We start from the raw sequence: 25,566 nt of genomic DNA, 5'->3' as shown, positions 1-25,566 counted from the left end.
TTCTGATACTCTGCTACTGATTAAGTTGCAGACTTCTAAAATTATATTTTGTGAAATTCTATGATAATAAACCAACCTTTTTTAGCCTTTTTTAACCACCCTCCACCCTCATTTCTCCTCCTTTATATATCTTTTTTTCTCTTCCTCCTCTCCTTCTATTTTTCCCTTGCCTTTCTCCCTGCTTTAATTTCTCTCTTTCTTTCCTTTCCAAAATTCCTTCTTTTCTAGCTTTCTCTTGTTTTTCTATTTTCATCAAAACAATATGTAGTAGCATTACCATTGCCCAGTGTTCATCAAACATTCTGATACACACATACAAACATACATAGACAAGTGCAAACACACATATAATTTAAAACAGCTCTTCACTCAATTGGAAAATGTATTTTATTTCTTAGTTTAAGTCTATTTTATTAGAACTGCTTAGAACTTTGATATTATGCAAATATTTTTAGCTACTGTCCCCATTAGAATGAAGGAAAAAAAGTTTTCCCAGTCTGTTTTCCTGTGTCTAACTGAATAGGGATCCACATCCTAGAGTTTCCACCTAATCAAAGCGGCGGTTCAAATCAGAAGATTACTTATAATAGTCCTTATATTTTCTAACTAGAGTTTACACTTCAACTTTACATTTTACTCTCTCCTTAAAACCCTGGATTCTGTTTTTCTGAAGTGTTCTAAGATACTCAGGTTTAGCTTTCAACTGACAGCAGTGATGAGCTGATACATGTTTTCAACCAATTCAGAAAAATGAATTAGATGATTTTAAGTTTAAATGTGGAGTTTCTAAGTAATTTTAGTCTTTAAAATTGGCAAAATTCTTTTGCAAACATTTTTGCTCTTGGTGTTGGTTTCCATTATTACTTTTACTAGAAGATAAAGTTATGCTTAAAGATTGATAGTTTGTTATGGAAACAAATAAGGTGCTTCAGAGAATCTGGAAATTAGTAAAATGTTAATAAAAAATGTTTGCTACCACCTGCTAGTTAAAGTGGATTAGCAGTGAGAAATTAACCTATACTGTTTACCTTCATCTTTGCATTTATTTTGACAAAGGTCATTTGAACAACAAGAAGAAATTGTAGATTAAGAAATTTGTGAAGGTTTTTCCTGTCCTCCAACTTCTAACAGAGAGTAAAACTTAGATAGTATTTTAAACTACTATTCTTAACATTTTTTTTTCCCAGTGATAGTTAAAGAAGCCAAATAATTTAAATTACACAGGACAAAAAAAAAAGTCCAGTTAGTTTAAATTAGCCTTATTTGTAAGGAAAACACATTGCTCTACATTAAGCCTTACCTTGGGCCCTCTGCTTCATGAATTGCATGCTCCTGTGTCACTGATACTTGCATGCTGGATGATCTTGTAGGAACCCATCGCTGCTTCAGAGCACAATGATGTGATATGAAGTGAGGCAGAAAACAGGAGAACCTTTGTCGCTGAGTCAGCTGCAAGAAGAAGTAACGTGTGTGAATGTACAGTATAGGGAGATCTATGAAAGATCTACTCTCTTTCTCCCAAAAGACTCTGTTCCATGGTACAAGGAGAATTCAGTTCTGTTTGGCAGACCTCCATGTCAGTTTGGAAGCAGTAAAAACAGCCACAAAAACAAGACTCATTTCTCAGTGTCTTTACTCTTAATGTTTTAAGTAACATTTTAATCCTTATTTTTATTTCATTTTATTTTTAATAACCAGGAAGTAACACCCCTTTCCCTTATATTGAGTACAGTTTCCAGAGTAGGGATGCAGCTAAGGATGCATTATAGAGATGAGTTCACCCATAGGTGCCATGCTTGTCTTTGTTACTGGTAAAATTTGAAGGAAAGGCCTTATATCCCTTAATTGAGGAGTGGATGACTTTAAATGATGTTACATCAAGGAGGGCAAAGAATCCCAGCAGATGATGTAATTATGTTTAAAAATGAGTATTATTAAATAATTCATGCTTTTAATATGGAAAAATTAGGTCATTTTTCCACACCTCCCACAAATATTCAATCTTAGTATCTAAGTAATGAAACAACACAGACAGTGTTATCCATCCTGGTACTAACAGAGAATGCCAGTTATGACAGGCTCATTGTTTACTCTAACAGGTAATTTGTGGACCGGAATCATTTAATTGTTCTGAGTACATAATTACATGTCAGCAATTTCCAATTTAATTAAAATGTACAAATCTGAAGATTAAGGGAATTTTTGAATTATTAATCATTTTTCCACTAGGAAATCTTGTTGCTCTGCAGGAGATTTGTCCAGTGTACAACTATACGTATTTTTTTCCTTCTCTTTCGCAGACAGACAATTTTCCCGCAGAGCCCAATTACATGGGCAGCAGGCAGCAGTTTGTTCAAAGGTAAGGCCTATTAAATAACTTTCTCGGTTTCCCCATTTGCATTCATGTCAAAATTGCTTTGCAAGAGACTACACTTCAGATTCAAACTCGTAGAGACAACACTTTCTCTTCTTTTTCTTTATATGTATTTCAGTAGCTCCACGTTTAAGGACCCAGAAAGAGCCAGCCTGAGAGACAGTGGGCACGGGGACAGTGATCAGGCTGACAGTGACCAAGACACTAACAAAGGCTCCTGCTGTGACATGTCTGTTAGGGAGGCACTCAAGATGAAAACTACTTCAACTAAAAGCCAACCACTTGAACAAGGTGAGTGAAGCCTTCCAATGCTTACAAAGTGTAAAGCTTAAGCAGTCATTATAAACCTCATAGTACTAGAGTTGTAGTTTATCACTTTGGAATGGACCATTGATAATACAGCAAAAGAAGCAGCAAATTCCAAGATTACCCCAGGCAAAAAACAATTTTTCAATACCTCAGTAACCACAGAAAAAGGAAGGCCATGGATTTTGATCGATAATCTTCTTAAGATGAGAACTTGGCCAAAGTCACTAGGTTGTACTTACATTTATGAACATTTTCTAACCTTTGCTTTTTTGCATTTTATTAAAGGAAAATATGGCATATGGTAGCTAGATAGGCACATTTTATATATTAATATACAGATTAAAATATATAAATTCACACTTTTAGGTGAAATGAAAACTTGATTGGAATTGTATAGCTCTTAGCAGTGTTGGTATATTTTTAGTGTGGATTTTCATTTCAAAGTAGTTTTTCAAGAGTCAAATAACAGCTAAGACAGAGTTCTGGCTCCTTCCTTTGATTTACATCTAAGTCTTCCTGGATATCAAATAAACATGAACTTGTTTACCCTGATAGAGATAAAAAAGAAATACCTCATAAATACATGTTTTTTTCTAAAAGTCTATCTTCAGTTTATTAGTTTGTATGCCATTTTATTAATTTTGATAACTTTATTGTTTCAAACACAATAGAATATTTACTAACGGGTAACCCAAAGAGAATTAAGCTGTGCTTATGTGTAAGACTTAGATGCTGTGAATAAACTTTATTTATGTCCAAATAAAAAATGAAAAGAACTGTTGTATAAATCAAATTTCAGAATTTCAAATGCATATTAGTTAATATTAGTTTTCAAAATATTAATAGTATTTAAATATGTTTAATATTTATTTAAGTCTTAAAGAAGAAACTACATCTAAAGTATATGGACATATTTATTTATTCATCTAAGTCATTTCATGATTCATGATTCATAGAAAGTAAATTTTTGCCTCTAGTGCAGTCTGTCCTATCACATATACATTAGCAGATAGAATGCTTTTTAATTTCTCTAATCATGTTGAAATTTCAATTCAAATACACACATCATGTACCTCCCTGTCTACCTATCTACCTCCAACATGTATTTCTCTCTCCATCATCTAGATCATCTTTTTGTCTCCCTCCCTCCCTCTCTCTCTCTTTCTTTTCTTTCTTCCTTTCTGTCTTTCACTCTTTCTTTTCTTTCTTCTATCTATGTATCTTATGCATGCATCTATCTATCTACCTATCTAGATACACAGGAGACTAGTATTTATTCAGTTTTTAGTACTTACCATAAACTGTGCTAAGTTCATTTCAGTATTAACTTATTTAACCTACAGACTCTAAAATAGTTATCATTTTTATCTTACATATAAGAAAACTGAGCTTATGGGAAATTTATTAACATGCAGAGCAGGTTGGAATTTTATGTTAGGTCTAGATATGACCAAAATTTGTGTCTCTTCTATACAACTTTATCCCCAAATGGGAGAATTTGCTGAAATACACATTCTGATTTATTGCTATGACTAGGTATCAAATAAACATTGAAGGGTAAGTTAAAACTTGAGTTGATGTATCCGAATCTTGGGGGAAAGCATCAAAATAGCTTATATATGTTGAATTATTCAGTGGTTAAAACATAACATCCTATTTAGTTTTTGTTGCATTTATAGATAGGTGAATACTGTTTATTAGATGTTAAGAAACGTTCTCCATGTTCTGTGCTGTAAGTAGTGAAGTTACCATTAGAAATAAAATAGCACACCTTCAGGGTCTGCCCTCTTAACCAACACCTTATACTATTCACATAATGAATGGTTTACTCAGAAAAAATTAAAATGTTTTAAGAAGCAATCAGCCATTGTCTTGGTCAATGTCCTCTGTTAATTTATTTGAAAAGCATCACGAGAGCCAATGCCAAATTAATTTAATGCACAACTATAAAGGATAATTTTCTTTACAGATGAAAGATGACAGCCATATTCAAACAATTATCTCATGTCTGTTTCACATGCTAAACCCTAATTTTTAATACCTTTAAAAATATCCTACAAAACAAAAATAAATTTCCTTTAAAACAAAAGCTAAACAACAACCAAAAAAAAACCTGTTTATCCGTCTTTTGCTCATCCTGAAAATTTATAGTGGTGCCTTAATAGTTTGCAATTAAAAAATCAGTAGCATATTATATTTTATATTTTTTGTATTAGTTTAGTTGGCTTCTTTCCCTGTTTAAATTATCTCTATTAAGAAAAATAATGTTCTATTTCTAAATTAAAATACTTCTTTAACTTAGAAATTTAAATCAATTTAAAAAATAATCTTTATATAGAACTTCAATGGGACTTTCTATGCTAATAATGGTTTTCCTTTGCAAATAACAGTCCATTTGAGATTTTATTTTGTTAGCTCGTTTGTTACTGTTTTTCTTCTCTTTTGTACTGTTAGAGTTTTTCCATTTGTTCTGTTCCTGATAATTGTATATTTTTGCTACCATCAGTTTAAGCATCCCAAATATACAGCACTTGTATGTGTTGCCCATTATTTTAGAAAAAATATTTGAAACGATTCAGTAGTTAATTGAAGGTTTGATGTACTGCACTACAGCTGAAGATAGCTTTAAGGATTTTATGTAATGACCCATCTAATAGAAAGAGGTTATTTTAGTTTCTCTTAGTGTGATTAAAAAGAATCTCAAAGAATGTACTTAGTTTATTTCTATTTGAGTTCAGTTTTGTGCCCTGACTCTCTGTTTCTCAGTTAGATTTTCCCCATATATTCTCCATCAAATATTAAAGGCAGGTAGGTTAGAGCATAGATTTATATATATAGAGAGAGGGAGAGATGGAGATAATAGGTGAAACAAGTCATATGTTTTGGAATTTGTGTGATGCCATAGTAGTACATTCCTTAGTTAGAAAGGCAAATATATGTGTGTGTATACACACACACACAACCCCATACATATATATATTTATACAGATATATAATATTTCTATTTAATAAGGTATTGTTTATCAGAAAATGGAACAGAAAATTGACCAAAAATACATTTGATCTTATTTTGCTGATTTTATATTTTGGAATGAGGAAAACTAATTTATATCAAAAATGAATAAAAATATGTAATGTTATTTCTGTAAAGAAGTCATATAGTTTTATAAAGAATAAAACTCTTTCAAAAATTTTTAAAGGTAAGTTACTTTTTTATACCTCACAATACTGTTTATACTTCAAATTCTTTAGGAAGTACTGTACCTTTGAATTTCTATCCATCAGAAGCCCTGTAATGTATTTTGATTGTTAGCAATAAATTTTTTTTGCTTTTAAAAGTAATAAGCTTTCCCTAAAATTCAGTAGTCTCTATTGATTCCCAAATAATAAATGTGCAGTTTTTATAAATGCTGACCAGCAGTTTCTCTGAGATTCTTATTGATAGCTTAGTGACTGTTCTCAGTTTTCCAAGGATAATCGGTCTTCTGATGTCTTTATAATTGACTGAAACCAAGTCCTTGAATTGAAGTCCGAAGCTAGTGGAATAGCATTGTACATCATGAGTACTCATGGCCTGTGCTAGAGATTGCAGTGGAAACATCATCAACACCAACACAGAATGCTGCCCTGGGGGGCGGGGTGCAGATGTGAGTCCCTTCCCTGGTGACTGGATTCCTGGACATTTCTGAGCCTCAGGAGTGGCTCCATTCAAATTCTTTTCCATTTCTCATTTTATTTAATTGCCTTATAATTTCTTTTATTCTATTCAATTCTGTGCCTCCCCTGTTTTCTCTACTGCTAGAAAAATCTGACTTAAATTACATTCTGGGTTCAAAACATTTCACAATGGAATCCCTGATTAAAATCTAATAAAATATAATCAATAGAAAGTTAAGAATAATGGAAATACCAAATAAGCTAGGTTTGCTCCAGTGAATTCAGTTTTAAAACTAAATTGTATTCTTAAGGGTTGCCTTCCCTCTTCCCAGAGGACATTCTAGAAAACTACAAAAACTAAAGCTACAGGATTTTGTTATTGTTGTTGTTGTTCCTTTTTTTTTCTTTAAGTCAGTGATTGAATTTTGCTGGACCTCATATTCAAAACAGGATTTAGCTAGTTGAAATGACTGTAGTATTTGCTATATGATTTCAGAGTTTGGCGACGCTCTGAACCCCACTCCTTCTAATCTCCCTTCCTAATTCATTATGTAATGATTGCAGTTTCACCATATTTCTAATTATGTCTGGAAAGGAAACAGTTTAATGTTACCATGAAGGAGCTACTTAAGAAAGTGGTAATAGGGAAATGACAGAAAAGAAGTTGAGGTCCTTGTCTACTGGAGTGAGGGTGGAGCCATACATTCAGGATTTGGGAGGAGGTTATTCAAGACAGAGGGTTGGAATGCTGAACACAAACTTGACCTACCTTGCAAGTTCCCCTAGAACTGACCCTGCATAGAAAAGTACTAGCATAGTGCTTTCATGTTTTCAAGCTTCTGTTCTGTTTTCTCTTTTGCATTATGGTTATGGCAGTCTGAACCTTCCAATCCAGCAATGTCTTTTTCCAGGCCTACCCATAACAGGCAACAGCAAACCTACTTCTAGGGAAGCAAGAACATGAAGGTGGTGACTGTGTCATTGTGTCAGCAGCCATCTGGTGATCTCTGAAAATAATTTTAAAGGAAATATTGCTATAAACTTATTAATAGGAACTTGTCTTAGGAAGGAAATAGAAAATTACTGCCATATTTTGGGGGTGGGAAGGAACTGTTGAATATTTAATGCCAGAGAGAAATCATTTACAAATTTTTAGAGGCACTGCTGCTTTATGATTTGCATATATGGTATTTAAGAAATTGTATTATTTGCCAAGAATTCATATTATTTTCAAGCCCTGTAAGTTTTTATTAGGCTGCATCTATCCAAGAAAAGAATAGTATCAATTTTTCCACCTCCCTATGCTGTCTTTTGGGACATTCTGAGTTCATCTGGCTTTACATTTTACTAGATAAAATATTTCCTAAACTGTGAGCAACTTCACTTTATTTTTGCTTACCAGGCTTTGCAACTGTCCCATAGTTCACCTAACTTTAAAAGTTTCAATGACACCTCTTTTTCTCATGTGCAAACATCTGCTTCTAAAATCCAGCATCTGGTATCATGAAAATAGAGAAATTTTATTACTCTCACATTTGTTGCTTATCATAAAGCCTCTCTAACAAGTGTTGCATGATTTACTATAGCCTCAATGTGATTTTGAGATTCTCTTGCTTTTAGTAAGCACAGCAGGGGCTTTTACTGAAATATTCCAATTGGGAAATGTTGGGACACTATTTCCCAAACTTTTGAAACTAATTTTGCCTTATACTTGGGGCAGGGAAACCCTCCCCAGCCTTAGAGTTACACTCTCTCTCAGTCCCAAACAAGCAGAGGATTTTACTTTTTGTATTTTTTATAATATTTATAGATAATGACAGTATTTTTTCATTTTTAGAAATAAAATTCTGTACTAATGTTATATACATTTTTATGAAAGCAGGAGTATGCTCATAAATTCTAAAAATATAAAATGGTTATCAGCTCATCTGTTCTCTATTCTTTTGAAAGCCATATTACAAAACATTAGGGTAAGAATCCGTGAAGTATAACTACCTTATTATGTAGATAAGAAAACAGGTTAAATGATTTCCATTGGGGTCTTCAAGTTAGTGGCAGAGGTAGTACTAGTTCCAGGTTTATAATTTTTTGTCTAGAGCCCTTTCCATCCTTCTGTGTCATTCCTATGACACATTAATAAAGACCTCGAAGTCTCTGCACAGGTACCTCAGATTTGTCACCACACTTCTTTTACTCATTAATCTGAAGATATTAACTGCCATGCTTCAGAGCTTGATTCTTAATTTTTTCATATTTATTGAATACATACTCCACATATTCATGTATTTTATATATATTGAATCTATTTTATTTATTCAATAAAATAGACACTGACACTACTGGATTATTTGTCATGAAGCACTAGGTTGTAAATACTTCTTCAATCTGGACACAGTACCTGCACCTCCCCTAATTGTGGGTTCTTGATACTTGCTTAGCATGCTGAGGAATAAAGTGTCAGGAGAGATTTTCAGTCATTCATTCATTTGTTCAACCACTTACTTTTCTTTTAATAAATGACTGTGCCAGGGATACATAGATGCGCTAAGGCACAGGCTGGGTCCTCAGGAAGCTCATGCTGTATTAAATGAATTTGACATACAAACCATGAGGTTGGTGCAGTGAGAGATATGTCCTGAGTATTAATGGAGACAGGAGAATTGAAACCCCGCCCAGATTTGGAGGCTTAAACAACATTCCTGGAGAAGAAGACATCTGAGCTGACTCTTCAGAAAATGTTTACCTCACTTGGCATAGTGAAGTTGGGAGAGGGAAGATGATGGGCACTCTCAGAAACACAGGTGATAGGAAGCAGTGTATGGCAAGCTGCTGTTAGGGGCATGAGTAGTAATGTGTGAGAGTGGGGATGGCAGGTAGAGACTGGGGGGAGATAAGTAGAAGCCAATGACGGAATCACTGAGAGGCAGTTCTTGGAGGTTCAGGCGGTAGCAGTTCAAACTTTCATTTTAAAGGGACGATTTTTATGGCAATGTCTTGGGAGATGGGAATACAGTTAGGAAGCTGGGAAAGTAATACATGGCAAGGCAAAATGAGGCCTAGAGTGATGAAGAGGTAGTAGAATGGAGCAAAGTGGAAGATTAAAAACTTCTTTTAGTATATGCCACTATTTTTATGATTATAATGAATTACTTAGTATTCATTAGAAATTGATTTTGATATAAGGATTTCTAAAGGAAAAAAAAATCATTTGATGCCCAAGTAAATGGAATATCACTTGAATTATTTAATGCATTTTAATGCATTTAAGTAAGTTTTTATGTAATATATACCACATATATTAAATTTACACATGAATATTTGAAACTTTTAGCATTTTCTCTAAATGACCAGTGCTTATTTGTATATAGGAATCAATTTAATCAAGAAGTTTACCATTCAAGGATGCTAGGGAAAAAAACAAAGAAGCAAAAAATTTCAGTTAACCAGATCTTTGAGAAAACTTTCAGAAAGCAGTAAGGTAGTATAAAACTTGATGTGATAATGAATCTTAGGATTGTGACCTGAGTAGCTGAGTACAGTTTACTAAAGTGGTAAAAACAGGGTGAGGTCATCATGGGGAAAACATTTGGGAAGTAAAAAGAGTTTAGATGAGTAACAGAAGAGACAAATCACAGTTTGATAATGGGAGGAGAGGTTGGGGGTATAAACATTGAAACCATTGACATAGGATCATACTTAAAGTAACCCTATGGGAGGGATTATTGAGAGAAAAGAGAATAGGGTCCAGGACAGAATCCTGCAGAACACTACAGTAACAAGTTGGGAAGGAGAAAAGTTCAACAATTGTTCAGTCTGCAAAGAGTCATAATCAGTATGTTGTGCAACAATCCAAAATCTGGAGACCATCTAGATAAATTATTTGTCTGAAGCCAGAGTTTTTAGATTTCATTTCCAGCCAACATAATTGACAGCCAAATTAAATCAATTCATGAAGTCAATCTGGACAACTCTGTTTTTATTTAAAACATAATGATACTGAACTTGGTTCTGTGTTATGGTTCACAAGCTAGTTCTGAGAAGAGTCCCAAATGTGTGATCTGGCATCACTGGCATAAATGCATGACTTTCAGAATTCACTACTTTTAAAAAAAGGAATGTTTACTTGGAATCATATGATTTGAAACTTTACTGTAACTCAGTAAATTGTTGCATAGTATTTATTATGTATATGTGTTGTGTATTTATTATTTATCATGTATATAGTATATAGCACTATCTTAAGTGCTATGTTGAATATTTATTCAACAAATATTTGTCAGATTTCTGGTATGTGCCAGGCACTTCTCCAAGTGTTGAAGATGGAAGAATAAGTAGAATAAGTATTCCTGTTCACATGGAGCTTACATTTGAGTGAGAATGTAATTCTCAAGTGAACCCTCTTGAGACTCATGAACCCCATTTTCATAGAATTTATAGTATGAAAATATTACAAAATGTAGAAAGTAACATGTTATTGACTAGGTATAAGTAAAAGTGTGAGAGTTTCAAAAGGAGGAATAGGATATTGATAATTATTCAAGGAAGATTTCATACACAAGATGAAATTTGAGCTAGGACTTAGGGAATAAACAGGGATTTACTCTGATATAGAAAAAACAGACCAAATACATAAATACATTAATAGGATATGGAAGTCATATTTAGGGGATAATGAATAGTTCTGTGTGTCCAGAGGTAAATGATTCACCTAGAAGGAATTATTGAAGGACTGGACTAGATGGATGTTATTCCAGCATAATGGGGATGCTAGCTTTAAAGTGAAGAGAAACTCTTTTTCTGTAAAGGAAGGAAAGGAGAAATAAATTTGAAAAGATAAACAGTGATGTGAAGGCAAAGGGAAAATAATTGTAGGTGGTTTTGATCTTATTGCAAGATGAACATCTGTCAAAAACCGATACAGCTATTATTTAATATTTATATTTGTTAAAAAACAAGAAATAGGAACCTGTAATAAATCGAACCAAATACATTCATGTATTTAAATTAACTCCTCTTGTACTTTCCAATTTTATAGCTTGCATGGAGTCTTTAAAGCTGATGTTTTGATGTGTAGGCCTACAGTCTAGATGTTTCCTAGAATTAAAAACTTTTCAGATTTTAGAAAGATGATGTAATGCATATACCATATATTATGTAACAACCCCACTGTGATCTGAGCCAGTACTCACAATTAAATGTTATCAGTTTTGTAGTGAAAAGTCTTAATATTCACACTAAATGGAATACATGAATAATATAGATAGTTCAAGTCAGTTTTTACCACCAAATGAGTAACAAAATAGCTTCCAGACCTGAAATTTTTTTTGAATTTCAAAATGGACAGTAAATTGTAGACGTATTGCATATTGGGGCTTTTCCTTCCTCAAATTCTTGACAACTAGGAATATTGTCAAGAATGATAGTGATCCCAGTAGTAACATGATGAAACAAATTATCTACCAACAAGAGAAATTATTTAATCCAGTTTCCTATTAAGCCATAACAGAAATCTGCGGTGGGGGGTTGGTCTTACTTCAGATCAAATATAGACAAAAATATTCTATCACCTCTGTAATCATTTTAATATGATAAATATTTACTTTGGGAAGAACACTTAAATGTTTCATCCTGAAACACTTAAATGTTTAATCATATCATAAGAACATTTTGAGTAGTACTTTTAGGATTTGCAGACAGATAACAAATGTACTCCCACCTCTGATACAGGGTATATTTTTGAAACAAAATACATATTTCATGGAGATTGATTTGTCTGCCCTGGATTTTATTTTCTTTGAGGTTTTGAAAATTCATGCTGAGGGATGAAATTTTGTTTTGTTTTAGTCCTGAGTCATTTCCTTCCTAATTTTAATTACTGTGTTTATTACATAATATCCTTTATATAGACAGCTGAACTTTTACCCCTACAAGCTAACATTTTAAAAGATATTTAAAAGAAGGATGGCAAGAAAACTTAAGAAAATTATAATACATGCAGAATGACTTCATGATGTACGTAAGTGTTACTCCACACTGTTGGAAAATAATAGACAGTAGATTGAATCTTAAGTAAATATATCTGATAATTGCTTTTTCTACTCATGGAATTGTATTGTGACTGTTGCTCAGGAGTGACTCTCATTACCATTAATTTATGAATAAATTCAGTACATAGTATTTCATAACCCATGTATATGACTCTGCCTTCAAGGTTTTAGTTTTTAAGCTGTCATTCCTCTATCTATCTAGCTAAAGTTCCATTTGTTAAATACAGTAATATATGTATTAAATAAAAATAAAATTAATTCTGCTAGAGAATGTATAGAGAATTACTTCATGAATTAGATGTGCCTTTAATAGGGTCTTGAAAGTAGAGTAGGACTACAAGATACAGATGAATTGAGTATTTGAAGCTGGGATAATATCATGATCCAAGATCATGCTAGAATGTGACAAGTCATATAGCATGATCCAGGAGCAGCAAATTAGGAGGGATATTTTTATTGGAGTCTGGCATGCAGAGTTGTAATGGAGAGAAATTGGACCAAATAAATGGACTAGGGTCAGATTATGAAATACCTTAAATGCCATACCAAGATGTTTGAATATGATTATTTAGGCCATTAAAAACTTTGAGTAGAGTTACCTGATCAGAATTTTGTTTTAGAAGATTCAATTAATAATATACCAGAGGAGGGTTGGAAATCAAAGGAGCCCCATCACCAAGACTGATTGTTTATCAGATTTCAAAAGGGCAGTGGCGTGTTTAATATTTTCTAATTTTTGTATATCATCATGTAATTTAATTGCTGAGCCCAAGAGTTTTTACTGAAATCATTCTGAGTGATAAATGTAACTCCAAAGAAAGATTGCTCAGTTCAAAGTACCATATATTTGCATTTGTCGATTATGATCAAAATTGATTTTTCTCTTTCAGTTTTATTTACAGCAGAGCTGAAAACCCTACCTTAAATATCAATTCTAATGATCCCCTTAAAAGGTTATAAATATATAACAAACTGTGCGGACTTATGCAATCAGATAACAAAAGAACAGCTAATAGTTACAGGGAATTAAAAAGAAAAAAAAAAATTGAACAGCTACTGTATGTCAAGTACTGCACCAAACACCTTTAAGCAAGTTTGTCCTCATGGCAAGCTGATGAGATGGCTGTTATCTGTAATGGATGAAAAACCTGAGCATAAAGAACTGAAGTAACTTACCCATGGTTGATGCCCTTAGCGGTGTAGCAGTTGTTTTTCTGATGCCATGACTGTGCTCTCTTCATTCTAGTTTCATTTGCTTATTTACAGTCTTCAATAACAATGTGCAAAGGAGAATTTACAGGAAAGTTATACTAGTATTTTTAAGTTGAAAATAGGGTATCTTACTTTTGAATGTAGAGTTAAATCTGATTATGTATGTCTAAGTGTATAGAGTTTTGAATGGTTCTTTAGTACTGTATATAGTTACCTCATTGCCATTATTTTATTATTGTTATCATTGTGACTTCCTCTGCACCAGTATCTAATACTAAGACTATTGTTTTTTGATCCTTATATAGACTATTTGCCTTTACCCCAAATAATGTTTATTTCATTGCTACAGATTCTGTGGTTAGCCTAGTCATTGGACAGAAGGCACAAAACTTGCCTCGCTAACATGTTGATACCATTTGTAAAATACTTTAATTTCTGTATACTTCTGAAAGTCACCTTCATGTGTGAGGGTCATTTTATTAATGTGTAATCAGTATTTAACACAGAATATAACAAGGTAGTTCTAGATACATGTTCTACCTCCCCATTCATTTTCATTGTTTGATAAAAAGGTACTTTTGCTATTTTTGAGTAATAAATAAAAATACATTTTGTTTTTTAAATGCTGTCTGTATTAAGCTCTAACATTGGTTTACTTTTAAACCAATGACAGATTACTTAGAGTTATGTTACATACACAAATTTAATCCCACTTTATTCATAATCTACAATTTGTAAAACACTGTAGTTCATGTATACTCTTAAGAAGTGTCACAGTTCTCCAGGTATTGTTCAATTAAAATGGAGAAAAAAAAACAAATAAATTCCATTTATCTCATTTTTCCACCCCAAAACTGCCAGCACATTTTTTTCTACTTTCCCAAAACCTCCCAACCAGCTCCCTTCTAATTTCAGTTATTGGTATCTACCTACTCACTCCAGTCAGAAACAAACTCCTCTTATTTCCCTTCTCTTTCTCATCCCAGCTTGTGTCATTAAGTCCTATTGTTACAACGAGCCAATTCTGCTTCTTCAGTTCACTTATCTCTAGTGTATTTCCCCATCAGAGGCTATCTAGTTACCTGCTTCCCTTGCTGTCTTATTTGAGATATAACTTCAAACATTTCACTCCAATTAAAGCTCTTTAATCTCTTCCACAGGGTACTCAAAAAAATATAGACTTTTAAACTCTCCCCTGTAAACCCTCCCCTTTTGTCACTCTCCTGCTAGCTCACTGTACACCAGCTATAGAGATCTTCTTGCAGTTTCTTCTTTTCTTACTTGAGAAAGAGGCTTCTAGTGCAACCCTTTCTTTGCATTAACATGTCTCCGTCAGGAGTCTGCGTGATTCATGTGGGAAGGAGATACTTTTATTCTCCAGTGTATTCCCAATATTTAGTTTTTTTTTTTAAAGGGTTATCAAGGATTAAAACTACAGTTTAAGAGGAAAACTTAAGGGAACTCAAAAGTCATTGGATAAATGTTAAAGTATCTTGATCTGGTAATTAATATGGTATTGAATTAATCTTTAGAGAAGCCAGTTCTACTGTAGTTAGAAACAAATCCAACAAACATTTAATGACTTCCAATAACTGAATTAGGCATATTTAATTGAATTATCTCATTTACAATACACAATTTTTAATAATTTTATAAGATAGGCATTGCCATTTCCATTTTGAATATAGGAAATGACCAATCTAAGTTCATCAAACTTTTATGTGGCTGAGCCAAAATTTTAGCCTAGGGATCTGATTCTAATTTCATGGGTCTTTTCATTATTTCACAGTAGCAATGGCCCACATGAGAAGTAACAAAATTCTAACCAGTCTAAGTAATAGTGAAAATAAGAGGGAGTCATTGGGATGACAGTATTTGGAGAATAAAGACCTTAACATCTGAGTAGGGAGTAAGAGACAGTCATCAGATTTTTCAATATTAAAAACTTCCATCAGGTCTTAACAGTATGGTTGGGCTATTTAATAGTATTGGCTGGCTAAAGCACCATGCAGTACATGGTGCAGTAGGAATGGGTGAAGAGAGAAATGGATGATGCAAAAAGTGAGTACAATCTATATGAAATATATGACTGCTGTATTTGAAATATGTGACCACAGGCACTCAAAGTACACTGTGATATTGAGGGAAAGGGATAAATATGGGTTAACTTTTGAATGTCTATTATTAACATTAGACTATATGATATATATAAAATTATACCGAGTGGATAAACTTGACATGTTAAGTAAATTGCTACTATGAAACACAGGATACAAATCAGTAGAATGAAAGCTTATTTTGTGAATAAATGCAACAACAAACCTTAGGTGAGGCAGGTAAAGATTCCATAGGACTCAGAAGTGGCCCTTCATATTACTGGGCCCAGAGCTACATTTGCAATAAAATAATTAGATTTGAATCCCAGCAAATAGTGTTCATTTATTTGCAAAATACTGATACAGCTGGCCATATACATGTACTGATTTTTAAAATTGTCAGTTTGTATAAGACCATCTAAAGTAATAGAGGTGTGCTAAAAATAATAGTGAAAATGAAAGTTTTGCCAAAAGTGATAATAGAAAATACTAAGAAAAGGAATAATTGAAAGCACTCATATATTGAAGAGTTACTAAAAAGAAGCATTAAGTGTATTTCTTAAGTGCATGATGTGAGATCCCTTGAGTTTGAGCTTTAAGAAAAATATGTACTTAAAATAATGAAAAGTAAAGAAACAACACTCCAGAAGCCAAAGTTTTCCAGATTTTTCCTTGCATTTTACTGAGAACACCAGTGCTACGTTTTTGCTCCCTTTTTTTTCTAAAAAATATTGAGATTTTAAAAATCTAGGCTACATAAAACTCCAGAGGTTAGGAAATATATCTCCTACTAGATTTGTTTTTATGAGATACAACTTTGACTTTTGTATTTGATTACTAAATTTACTTTCTGTTTTGTACCCACACATATTTGTATGAAACATACATGAGTTGGTGTATATGCCTGTATGTATCATCAAAATTTGAATGACAAAAGCTTAAATTGTTTTTTAATTACACTTAGCCTATATCCACCAGCATATTATTAACTTCTCCAATGTATTGTAATTGTGCCTGGAAATTATACCAGGTTACTAGAGACTTGTCCTTGAAATTACAAAATGTGTGAACAATATATAATAATGCATTTTCACATAAATTGATTAGCACAAGAGTATTCAAAACCCATTAACAACCTAACCATTTCTATGTTCACATGACAATATTTTATTAAGCATCATTTAAAAACTTTTGAATGTTGAAAAGAATAAAAGAAGCAGCTTTTTAAAAAGCCATAGGGCAAGTTGTTTGTTTTTAGATTATGAGTCATATAGAGGTTACATATTTTGCTTAATTTGCTTTTGGAATTGTGTTATGAATATAAATATGTACATTCATTTCAGTATATATATTACTTACATGTCATCAGTTCATTTGAACACTCTGGATACATTTGTTAATACCATCAATGTTTGAGTGATTTGCTCTCATTTTCTTGAGATGTAACCAATTTTTCTCTGATATCAATTCAATAATGTCAAACTACTCAATTTCACTTTAATAATACAGCACAGTCATTAATTCTATCTGGGGTGGGGGGAGAACCTATCTGTATCATTAATTACTTTAAAAAGAAATCAGATTTCTATTTTGTTTTGATTCAAAGACATACTGAAATTCAAGTGAGTCAATAGTATATTGCCATATAAATCCTTATTAACATCTTCAGAGATAAATAGATATGCTAGCTAGTAATTAGTATGTTATCTATAATTTGCTTCTAATTTATTTGAGAGACTAAAAGTAGTCTGTTCCTTTAGAACTATAAGTACCCCTTTATAATTGCATTTATGCTCTTAATGTGTAGTATCTATTAAAAATATTCAGCAAGGTAAAAAAAATCTACCTAGTAATAATTATACTGATGTATAAAGCATTACTGATGCTTCAAAGTGGTATGTATTTTTTCTGTCTTCTCAAATATAGTTTATATTAAAGTATTCAACATTTATTTGTGCCAGACACTGTAGAGCATATCATTCTAGGGAAAGAAATAATGCACAAAACAAAGCTAGGTCCTGAGCTTTTTTTACCTCACTAGATGTTTGTGTTATTCAAAGATCTTGGAACATCTAATTTAACTTTTTGCTAGCGGTGCATACCAGTCTGAAAACACATCTTTGACCCACCATGTGAAAATCAATGAATATGTGAAAGTAAACTAAAAATTAGGTGATATAAAAATATATCTTGCTTGCAGCTGTGGAAGTTGTAGGATGGAAATTTTATTCCCTTCATACAGATAAAGATATTGAGGCATGATATCCTGCATGGAATCCTTGAACAGAAAAATGACATGAGGTAAAAACTAAGGAAATCTGAATAATGTATGGACTTCATTGTATCAATATTGGTTTATCAATTGTGACAGATATACTATATGAATGTAAGATGTTAAAAATAGACCAATTTTGTGTGAGATACATGGAACTCTATAGTATCTTCTAAATTTTTCTGTAAATCTAAAACTGTTAGAAAATGTTGAAGTTTATTTTAAAAACTATGGACTTTGAAAGAAAATAATTGAGGATACCAAATCATGCAGAACTTTATATGTTAACTCAAGTATTGGAGCATTTTTAAGGATCAGTAGGAAGCCATTAAAAACATGTGGGCAGGAGCCTAACATAATTAATGCAGCCATTTAGGGACACTGTTTTTTCTACAACTGCACAGACAAATTGTAGGAAGGAAGTAGTGGCTTCCGGGAGACAAATCTGATTCAGTAATTTGCATATAAAGTGATAAAGGTAGAATTCATGTGGTGGTCAGCATCAATGGAAAAATAAAGATTTAACACAGTACAAATAAGTAATTAACAGCATTTGGCAATTAATTGGATATGAAACCTTATTTATTGGAGAGAAACAAAGCCTGGGTGATTTAGAGGAGAGATGTATAAAATAATAAACTGGATATAGACTAAGAAAGTAATATGTAATTTTAGACTTAGAAACTACAGTTTCTGATAGTGTCATATTAGATAGTGTAAAAGAAGATAAATTTGAGTTCCCAAGATTAAATGAAAGTTTAACCATTTCCTCCAGGAATATCCTGTGGTTAAATAAATTGAAATCTCTTGAGCAATGAACAAGGAATGTTTGGAATTTTTGAGCTTAGAATGTCACTGTGGTTTGTTTCACAACTTTTTGGTTATGATAATGATTGTGTTTTTAATTTAAATATTCATATTTTCTCATAAGCGTATAGTGAACCATACCTCTCAATGCATAAACTGAGAATTAAGAGTAAAATAGGAAAATTTCCAGATGCCAGATATCCCTTAGTCAGTAATCTCTAATATGTATTCAGAATATTAATTAATGGTTATAATAGAATTCTAAGAATGGCATATTGCTCCAATTCCAAATTCATTTGACAGAATGAAATTTTAGGTGGTTAACTTTTATTTCATTCTCATTTACATTTCTACCTTTGATTATTAAAGGTAATTTTATGTTCTGTGTTTCATAAGTGGAAAATAAATTACTTCTGAAACTTTTAAAGAAGGATAAATGGTTGGAATAATCGAATTTGAATGTGTCTCACAAAACACCATTAATGACTTGAGAGAGAGTGCTGAAACTTACATTCCCATTGTATGGCACAGTCCCCTTGATGTCAATGGAGGTTCCTAGAATGTTTTTGTAGGCCATTTGAAGTCTTCATATGAGAAATAACTGTTCAATTAAACACAGTTTCAATTGGATTTAAATTTGCATTTTATAGACGACTCATGAAAGAAACAAACTCTTCATTAACAAAAATTCTAAAATTGCATCATCAAAAGAATAGCTATGAAATAGTTCTCTGGGTGGGGGAGGGGGGCTCACATTCATTGTTGGTGTGTATAGTGCTTTTCATTTGGACTCAGTAAAGTGTGGCATAATTTTATGATTGAAGTGGATAAAAGATGTATACATTTGATCGCTAATTTGACCATGAATACCTGAAAAGAATAATGGGATTTTTGTCCGCACCAGAGGATGGGTTACAGACTCTTGTGATGCACTGTTCTCTCATATACCACCATCAAGTGTGGCTAAGGCTGAAGTTGTGGAGGCAACTCCCTCAGGGGAGGGAATCCTGGAGCATGATAGATTATTTTCCCTAATCGGGTGCAAATACAATCAGTATGATTGGAAGCCCGTGAGAGTATTTGGTAAGGATAAGCTGTGTAGAGAGAGATTGTTCATTTAGATCACTTACAGTGCAGTGGGTACCGACAGCTTTGGAAATTTTTCCTCCACTGAAAAAGCTTAATCCAATCACTCCCCGCTCCCCTTTCCATTTTCTCTGAAACCTTTAGAGGTCATGGGCTTCTTTTTTTGCACAGTTAGGTAGTTAGTGTATTTAAAAGCTCTTTGAGAAAAGTTTGTGCTCGTAAACAGCAAGTATAATAAAATTTCCATTTTCATACTAATCAACACATACTAACACAACTTTTATTTATTTTTTGGCTGGGAAAAAGCAAGATTAGTGGCTGTTTTATCTGAGGCTGATCTTTCTCTTTAATTCAAAATTTGTTTTGTTTTTTGCAGATACTTCTGACATTTAATTGTCAGTTAACAGTTGCTTAAGCACTTGCAGAAATGCTGTATATTATATAAAGTTGCTTAAATATATCATCAAATACAGAGAAGGCTTGAAACTTTCTACAAGATTGTAAGGGATTTTAGATCAGGAATTAGTAGACTCAGTTCTAGTATTGGTTCAGTAGTATACCCGTTGCATATCTGTATCTTTGACTGTGACCTTAACTTGCTGGGTCTTAAATGCCTTATCTATAAATGGAAGGACCAAATCAGATTATCTCTAATATATCTTACTACTCTATAATGCTCTATTATACACAGACATAAGGAAACTGAAAAGTTTTGCCATTGTAAGACTGATTTTGCAGCCTCTATGTGAATTCTGCTAATTATTTTCTCAGTATAGAAATACAATTAATTTTACATAGGTAATAGCAATAAGAATTCATTAGAGAAGGAATTTGTTTGTACTGTCCCAAATTTTCAGCAGTCCTGTTGTTGGTAAAAGATAAGGCTGATAACATATTAATAAATATTTCTGAGCAATAAGGTTCATTCACATAACATGTTTTTACTGAGTATCTACAATAAGCCAGATACATTGTAGCAAGAGTAGACAGGAGTCCTCATGGAGCATATGGCTTTCTAGCCACCATATGAAAAAGATGAAGCAGTAGAACCATGAAGTAAGTGAGGAAGTGCAGCCAAGCAGCTCTCTGGAGAAGAGTTGCAAGCAGAGAGAATGACTAGTGCAGTCCCTGCTAATCTGGCTTATTGAATAAAAAGCACAAATTCCAACATGGCTGGGGCAGAGGAGGTGAGTTTGAGGCCAAATAGGTGTCAGATAAGGAGGAGAGAAGGTGGTAGGTCGATAGTATTAGGACCATGATGGAAAGGACACAATTCCTGCTTATTTTTCTTACTGCTGATGCTTATGATCTGTTTATTGAAAGAATCATCAAATCAGGGTTCTCTTAGAGTAAAATAGTATAAAAAACTTTTGTGGAAATTATAGATTATCATCAAACTTGCCTGGAAATAACCTTTGTAAACATATTTGCGTAGTTTCTCATTAGGTGTCTGAATGTATCTGTCTATGTCTCTCTCTATATATCTATATTCTTTAACATCTGGCAATATATCTTGAGCAAATCCCTTATCCCTTAATTTCTTCAAAAGCAGTAGTCAGATTCATCTCAGTAATTAAACTCAAAATCCAAAACTCTAGTTGAACAATTTTTTATTGAAGCATAATTCTATTTTGGGAAAATTGTATAAAATATACATATACACATATTTTATAATTATTTTGACAAATAATAGGCTATTCTAATTACTCTTACAGGCAATATACTGTTGAAGATATCTTTTACAATAATACCATTTATTATTTTCCTAAGTAGTGATGCTAGGAGCAAATTAATGTTTCAAAGAATATATATGATTTTTTAAGGTTTTTGATAAAAAATAAAATGTCATAGGATTTAAAATAAAATTAATAAGCTATAGATTCCTCAGATTTTTCATGTGCAAAACCAGCCCATTTTTCTTAATATCCATAAAGGAAATATTCTGAAGGAAATATAATTAGTTTTTCATATTTCATATTTAACTAGGTTTTGGAAATCATGTATGAAAAAATAATTATTTTATTTTTTAGACCAGCACCTTAACCATATTCATGCTGGGTTTTTATTATATTGTTGGTATTATTTGGACAAAAATGTTTTCACAAATTAGCTTTAAGAATTACTGTAATATCAGCTTAATGTAATAGAGTTTAGGCGTTTGTGTTCAAAGGTTCTTTATCCAATTAGAATGTAAAGAGATCATGTAATGAAATAAGGGAGTTTAGTTTTTAGATACAGCAGTTTAGAAAACCTAAAATTGTTACCATAATATTCATGAAGGAATATACCTTGTTTTATTAAATTATGCAACTGAAACAATGAAAAAAGTGAAGATGACTAAAATCATTAATTTTTGTAGGTGAGAAATATATTTAGTGTGTATCTACAATCAGAGAATTTGACTTCTGAATAAAACTGAAAATAATCATTGGTATACAAAAAAATGATTCAATGTGTGAGCCATAATACAAATCCTTACAATACATATCCAAATAGCATCATTTATGCATGATGATGTGTGATGTGTGAACTGTGAAGTCTTTACCTCTTGCCAGGTACAATCTTCAAAATAATCTAACCAGAGCATGTTCACTAATTGCAAAACTCCAACTAGCTATATTGTATGTCCTTCATTATGCAGTATAACTATATAACCTTTGAAAATGGGGTCCCTTGTGACTTTTAAATGCAGTATCCATATTTTGGCAGAATCATTTTGTAGGCAGTTAAGTTCAATTCATTTGAGTTAAAACTATATCTTCTGAAAAATGTCTGCAATATACTTCTAATTTCCATCTTCTTTTTTCTTATTAGAATTATAATAAATTAATAATTCTTTGGTGACTATTTGCCAAATCATAAATTGAAAATGTTTCCGAGATTGAATACTAAGAAATTATGGGCAAATATTTAAATATTTCAGCAAAATTCTATTAAATGAATAAACTAGAGAGAAAAATGAAACAAACATTTTGTTCATTTGAAATGAACTTCATTCACTCATTGATTTATAACCATTTTAATAAGACTTAGTGACAGAATTTAATGGGATGACTATACTACTTACTATCTAAAATGGCTCATTTTTTTAGGCTGAAAGGGGCACTTTTAATACTTTCACTGAGACAGATTTTTTGGGACAAATATGAATTTATGGTCAGCTTAATATAGAGGAATTTTTAAAAATAATGGGATTAAAAAGTAAATAGTATAGGAAAACCGAAATAAGTAGAATGGAGTAGAGTTTAAAAAAATGAGAAGTAAAAATTAGAATATTGTTTTATTTGACTTCTCTATGATTATTTTTTAAATGTTAAAGTTTTCAACATTTGCATTTTAATTTTTAAAAAGAATACTAGCTTTTTTGATTACTCATAAATTTAGAATATGTACACATCAATTAAAAGTTTAATAGCTTTACACATTTCCCTGTGTATTTAGAAGTGAAAATGGGTGGGTTAAAGGAGAATCCATGAGAAAAAATCATTTAACATTTAACTCATAGATTAAATGGCATGTCTAAAATAATTTTAGCTGCTCACCAAAATGAAAGTATATTCTCCTTACATATTTTGCCTTTGCCTAAATCAATAAACATATTAATATTATGCCAACTAATAAAGGTAATTTATTTTTGAATTAAAGGCAAACCTTCATTAGAATGCATATTAGACTATGTCTTTCTTTGAACATATATTACAACTGATTAAATTTTAATACAAATAAACCAATTTAAGGTGACTTATGCTTTACTAAATGCCAGTGAGAACAGAAAGTTAAAAAGCTTATAAAATTTAGGAAGATAATTTCAACTTGATAATGTTTCACCATGAAAACTGATAAAATTTTCTCGTCATTTTGCTTCTTCCTCTATTTTCTGGTACTAGACATAGATATTTATCATTTTCATGCTTTGAATAATAGTTCTATACTTGTTGCTAAATTGTCTGCAGTTTTATGGATAAATAAATGAGAGATCTGTTATTTCTTAGCCATGCCCAGGAAGCATGCTGGCAGTTTTCATTTCCATAAATCAGTTGAATGTATGGAACTAGCTGCTCTCTTTGTTTATCAGCAATTAAATTTATCTGTATTAGTTTACTTTTACTTTTTATCTTTTTAATATTATAATATCTATCAAGGTTAACTAGGCTGATATTTGATAATCTTATTTGCATTGAAATAAGACTTTCAAAGCCTTTTATTAAAATGAGTTAAAATAAACTATAGGCTGGTTCAGCTAATTCTATAGTAACAAATATATTTTACTTAATATAGAAGAATCACTTCTGGGAATTCTACAGTTATATATGTATTTCATATCTGTTTGTAACATTAAAAGTAGCAGTATTAGATGAACTAATCTAGAATGCAGGGAAGGAATGCAGGTTAACTTGTATTTTAACACTGACATTCTAGATTATTACCTTTCTTTCTATTTTTATTCTTTTTTAAACCCTGTTTCAAAGAGGAGGAAAAAACTCTTTAGTTTTTCCAACTCAGATTATAAAAGTAAATCTCATTTTCAAAATGACTACTGCAAATTTAAGAAATATATGTACATATATGTATATGTGTATATATATACATGTAAAAACATATATTTGGCAGAAAAATGATCTGTATGATGCAGTCTGAATTTATATGAACTTATTTTACAATCAAACTATTTTATGTTCATTTTTTTCATAAATAGGTATACTTTTAAGAACCTTAAGCATTTCATCAATTGAAGAAATTCTTTTGAATTTATTAGCTTTCCCATAGCCAAAACGAAATCCATGGCGCAGCTTGGATTGGAGGCTACAGTTCCTAATACTTCATCTCAAGGAATGTACTTGTTGTCAGTACTTCCACTTTAAGATATTTCCACAATTTTCAGACACCAAGGAATCTAGTGCTCTTAAAGTAGTAATAGTGAACACTGGAATACAGATCAACATTTTTTTTTTCTATTTCAATATGATAATTCATTGTGAATGGAATAATATTTAAGGTAACTTTTTTAAAAAAGGAAACATACATTCAGTCATATTTTCTCAAATAATACTCAAATTTTAAGATTCAAATCTACTAAAATTTTTGCATTGCTTTTTTATATATATTTTTTAAGTTTCAGCATATTATTAGAGGAATTGCAGGTAGATCAGGGTGGAGGTAGATTCTGTATATTTTATTTGGCAATAGTGAATGAAATCAAATTGCTTAGAGTCACTTGGATTTATTACTTTAAATATTATGGTGAGGGACACAATATTTCAACATTGGTAATTGCTTTATTTTAAAATTTTCAGCTACACAGAAATATTTTTTAAGAAGGGTTAAACTATTACATAGCACTTTACTCCAGTCAAGTAGTACTTTTCTTAATTATATAACATATTTTATGTTGCTTTTTTTCACATTTTATGATGTCATTGTCTTTGGAGAGTGTACATGTCAGAAAAAAACTAACAGTTTTATAAATCCCTGATTTAAGAAGATCTAAAACACCACTGTTTTTGCAGTTTTATATCTGATATTCTTTTATAACAATTCAAATCATGTCTTCAAAGACCAATTAAAGTCAAAATAGTGTGTAAGAATACTTCCAGTTTATAAGCTGTAGACATATAAATTTTAGAGATCATATTGCAGCATTCAGTGATTTTTTTTTTTTTTTTTTTTTTAGGCAGTCTACATAGAGAATGGCATATCAGGGAGATC

General features: G+C 31.8%; 1 protein-coding gene across 1 annotated transcript in view; it reads left to right on the top strand.

The window, feature by feature from the left end:
- The window catches only part of PCDH17 (protocadherin 17), an 88,664-nt gene that overhangs the window by 31,591 nt on the left and 31,507 nt on the right, over positions 1-25,566 (top strand). Inside the window, exons 2-3 of the mRNA XM_057707640.1 lie at positions 2,301-2,359; positions 2,493-2,665. Of these exons, the coding sequence (XP_057563623.1) occupies positions 2,301-2,359; positions 2,493-2,665 (232 nt within the window). The remainder of the gene's footprint in view (positions 1-2,300; positions 2,360-2,492; positions 2,666-25,566) is intronic.

This window comes from Hippopotamus amphibius, chromosome 14 (genome assembly GCF_030028045.1).
Source record: "Hippopotamus amphibius kiboko isolate mHipAmp2 chromosome 14, mHipAmp2.hap2, whole genome shotgun sequence".
Lineage (NCBI taxonomy): Eukaryota > Metazoa > Chordata > Mammalia > Artiodactyla > Hippopotamidae > Hippopotamus > Hippopotamus amphibius.
The sequence above is the reverse complement of the archived record's forward strand: the minus strand, read 5'-3'. Positions and strand labels throughout refer to the sequence as shown.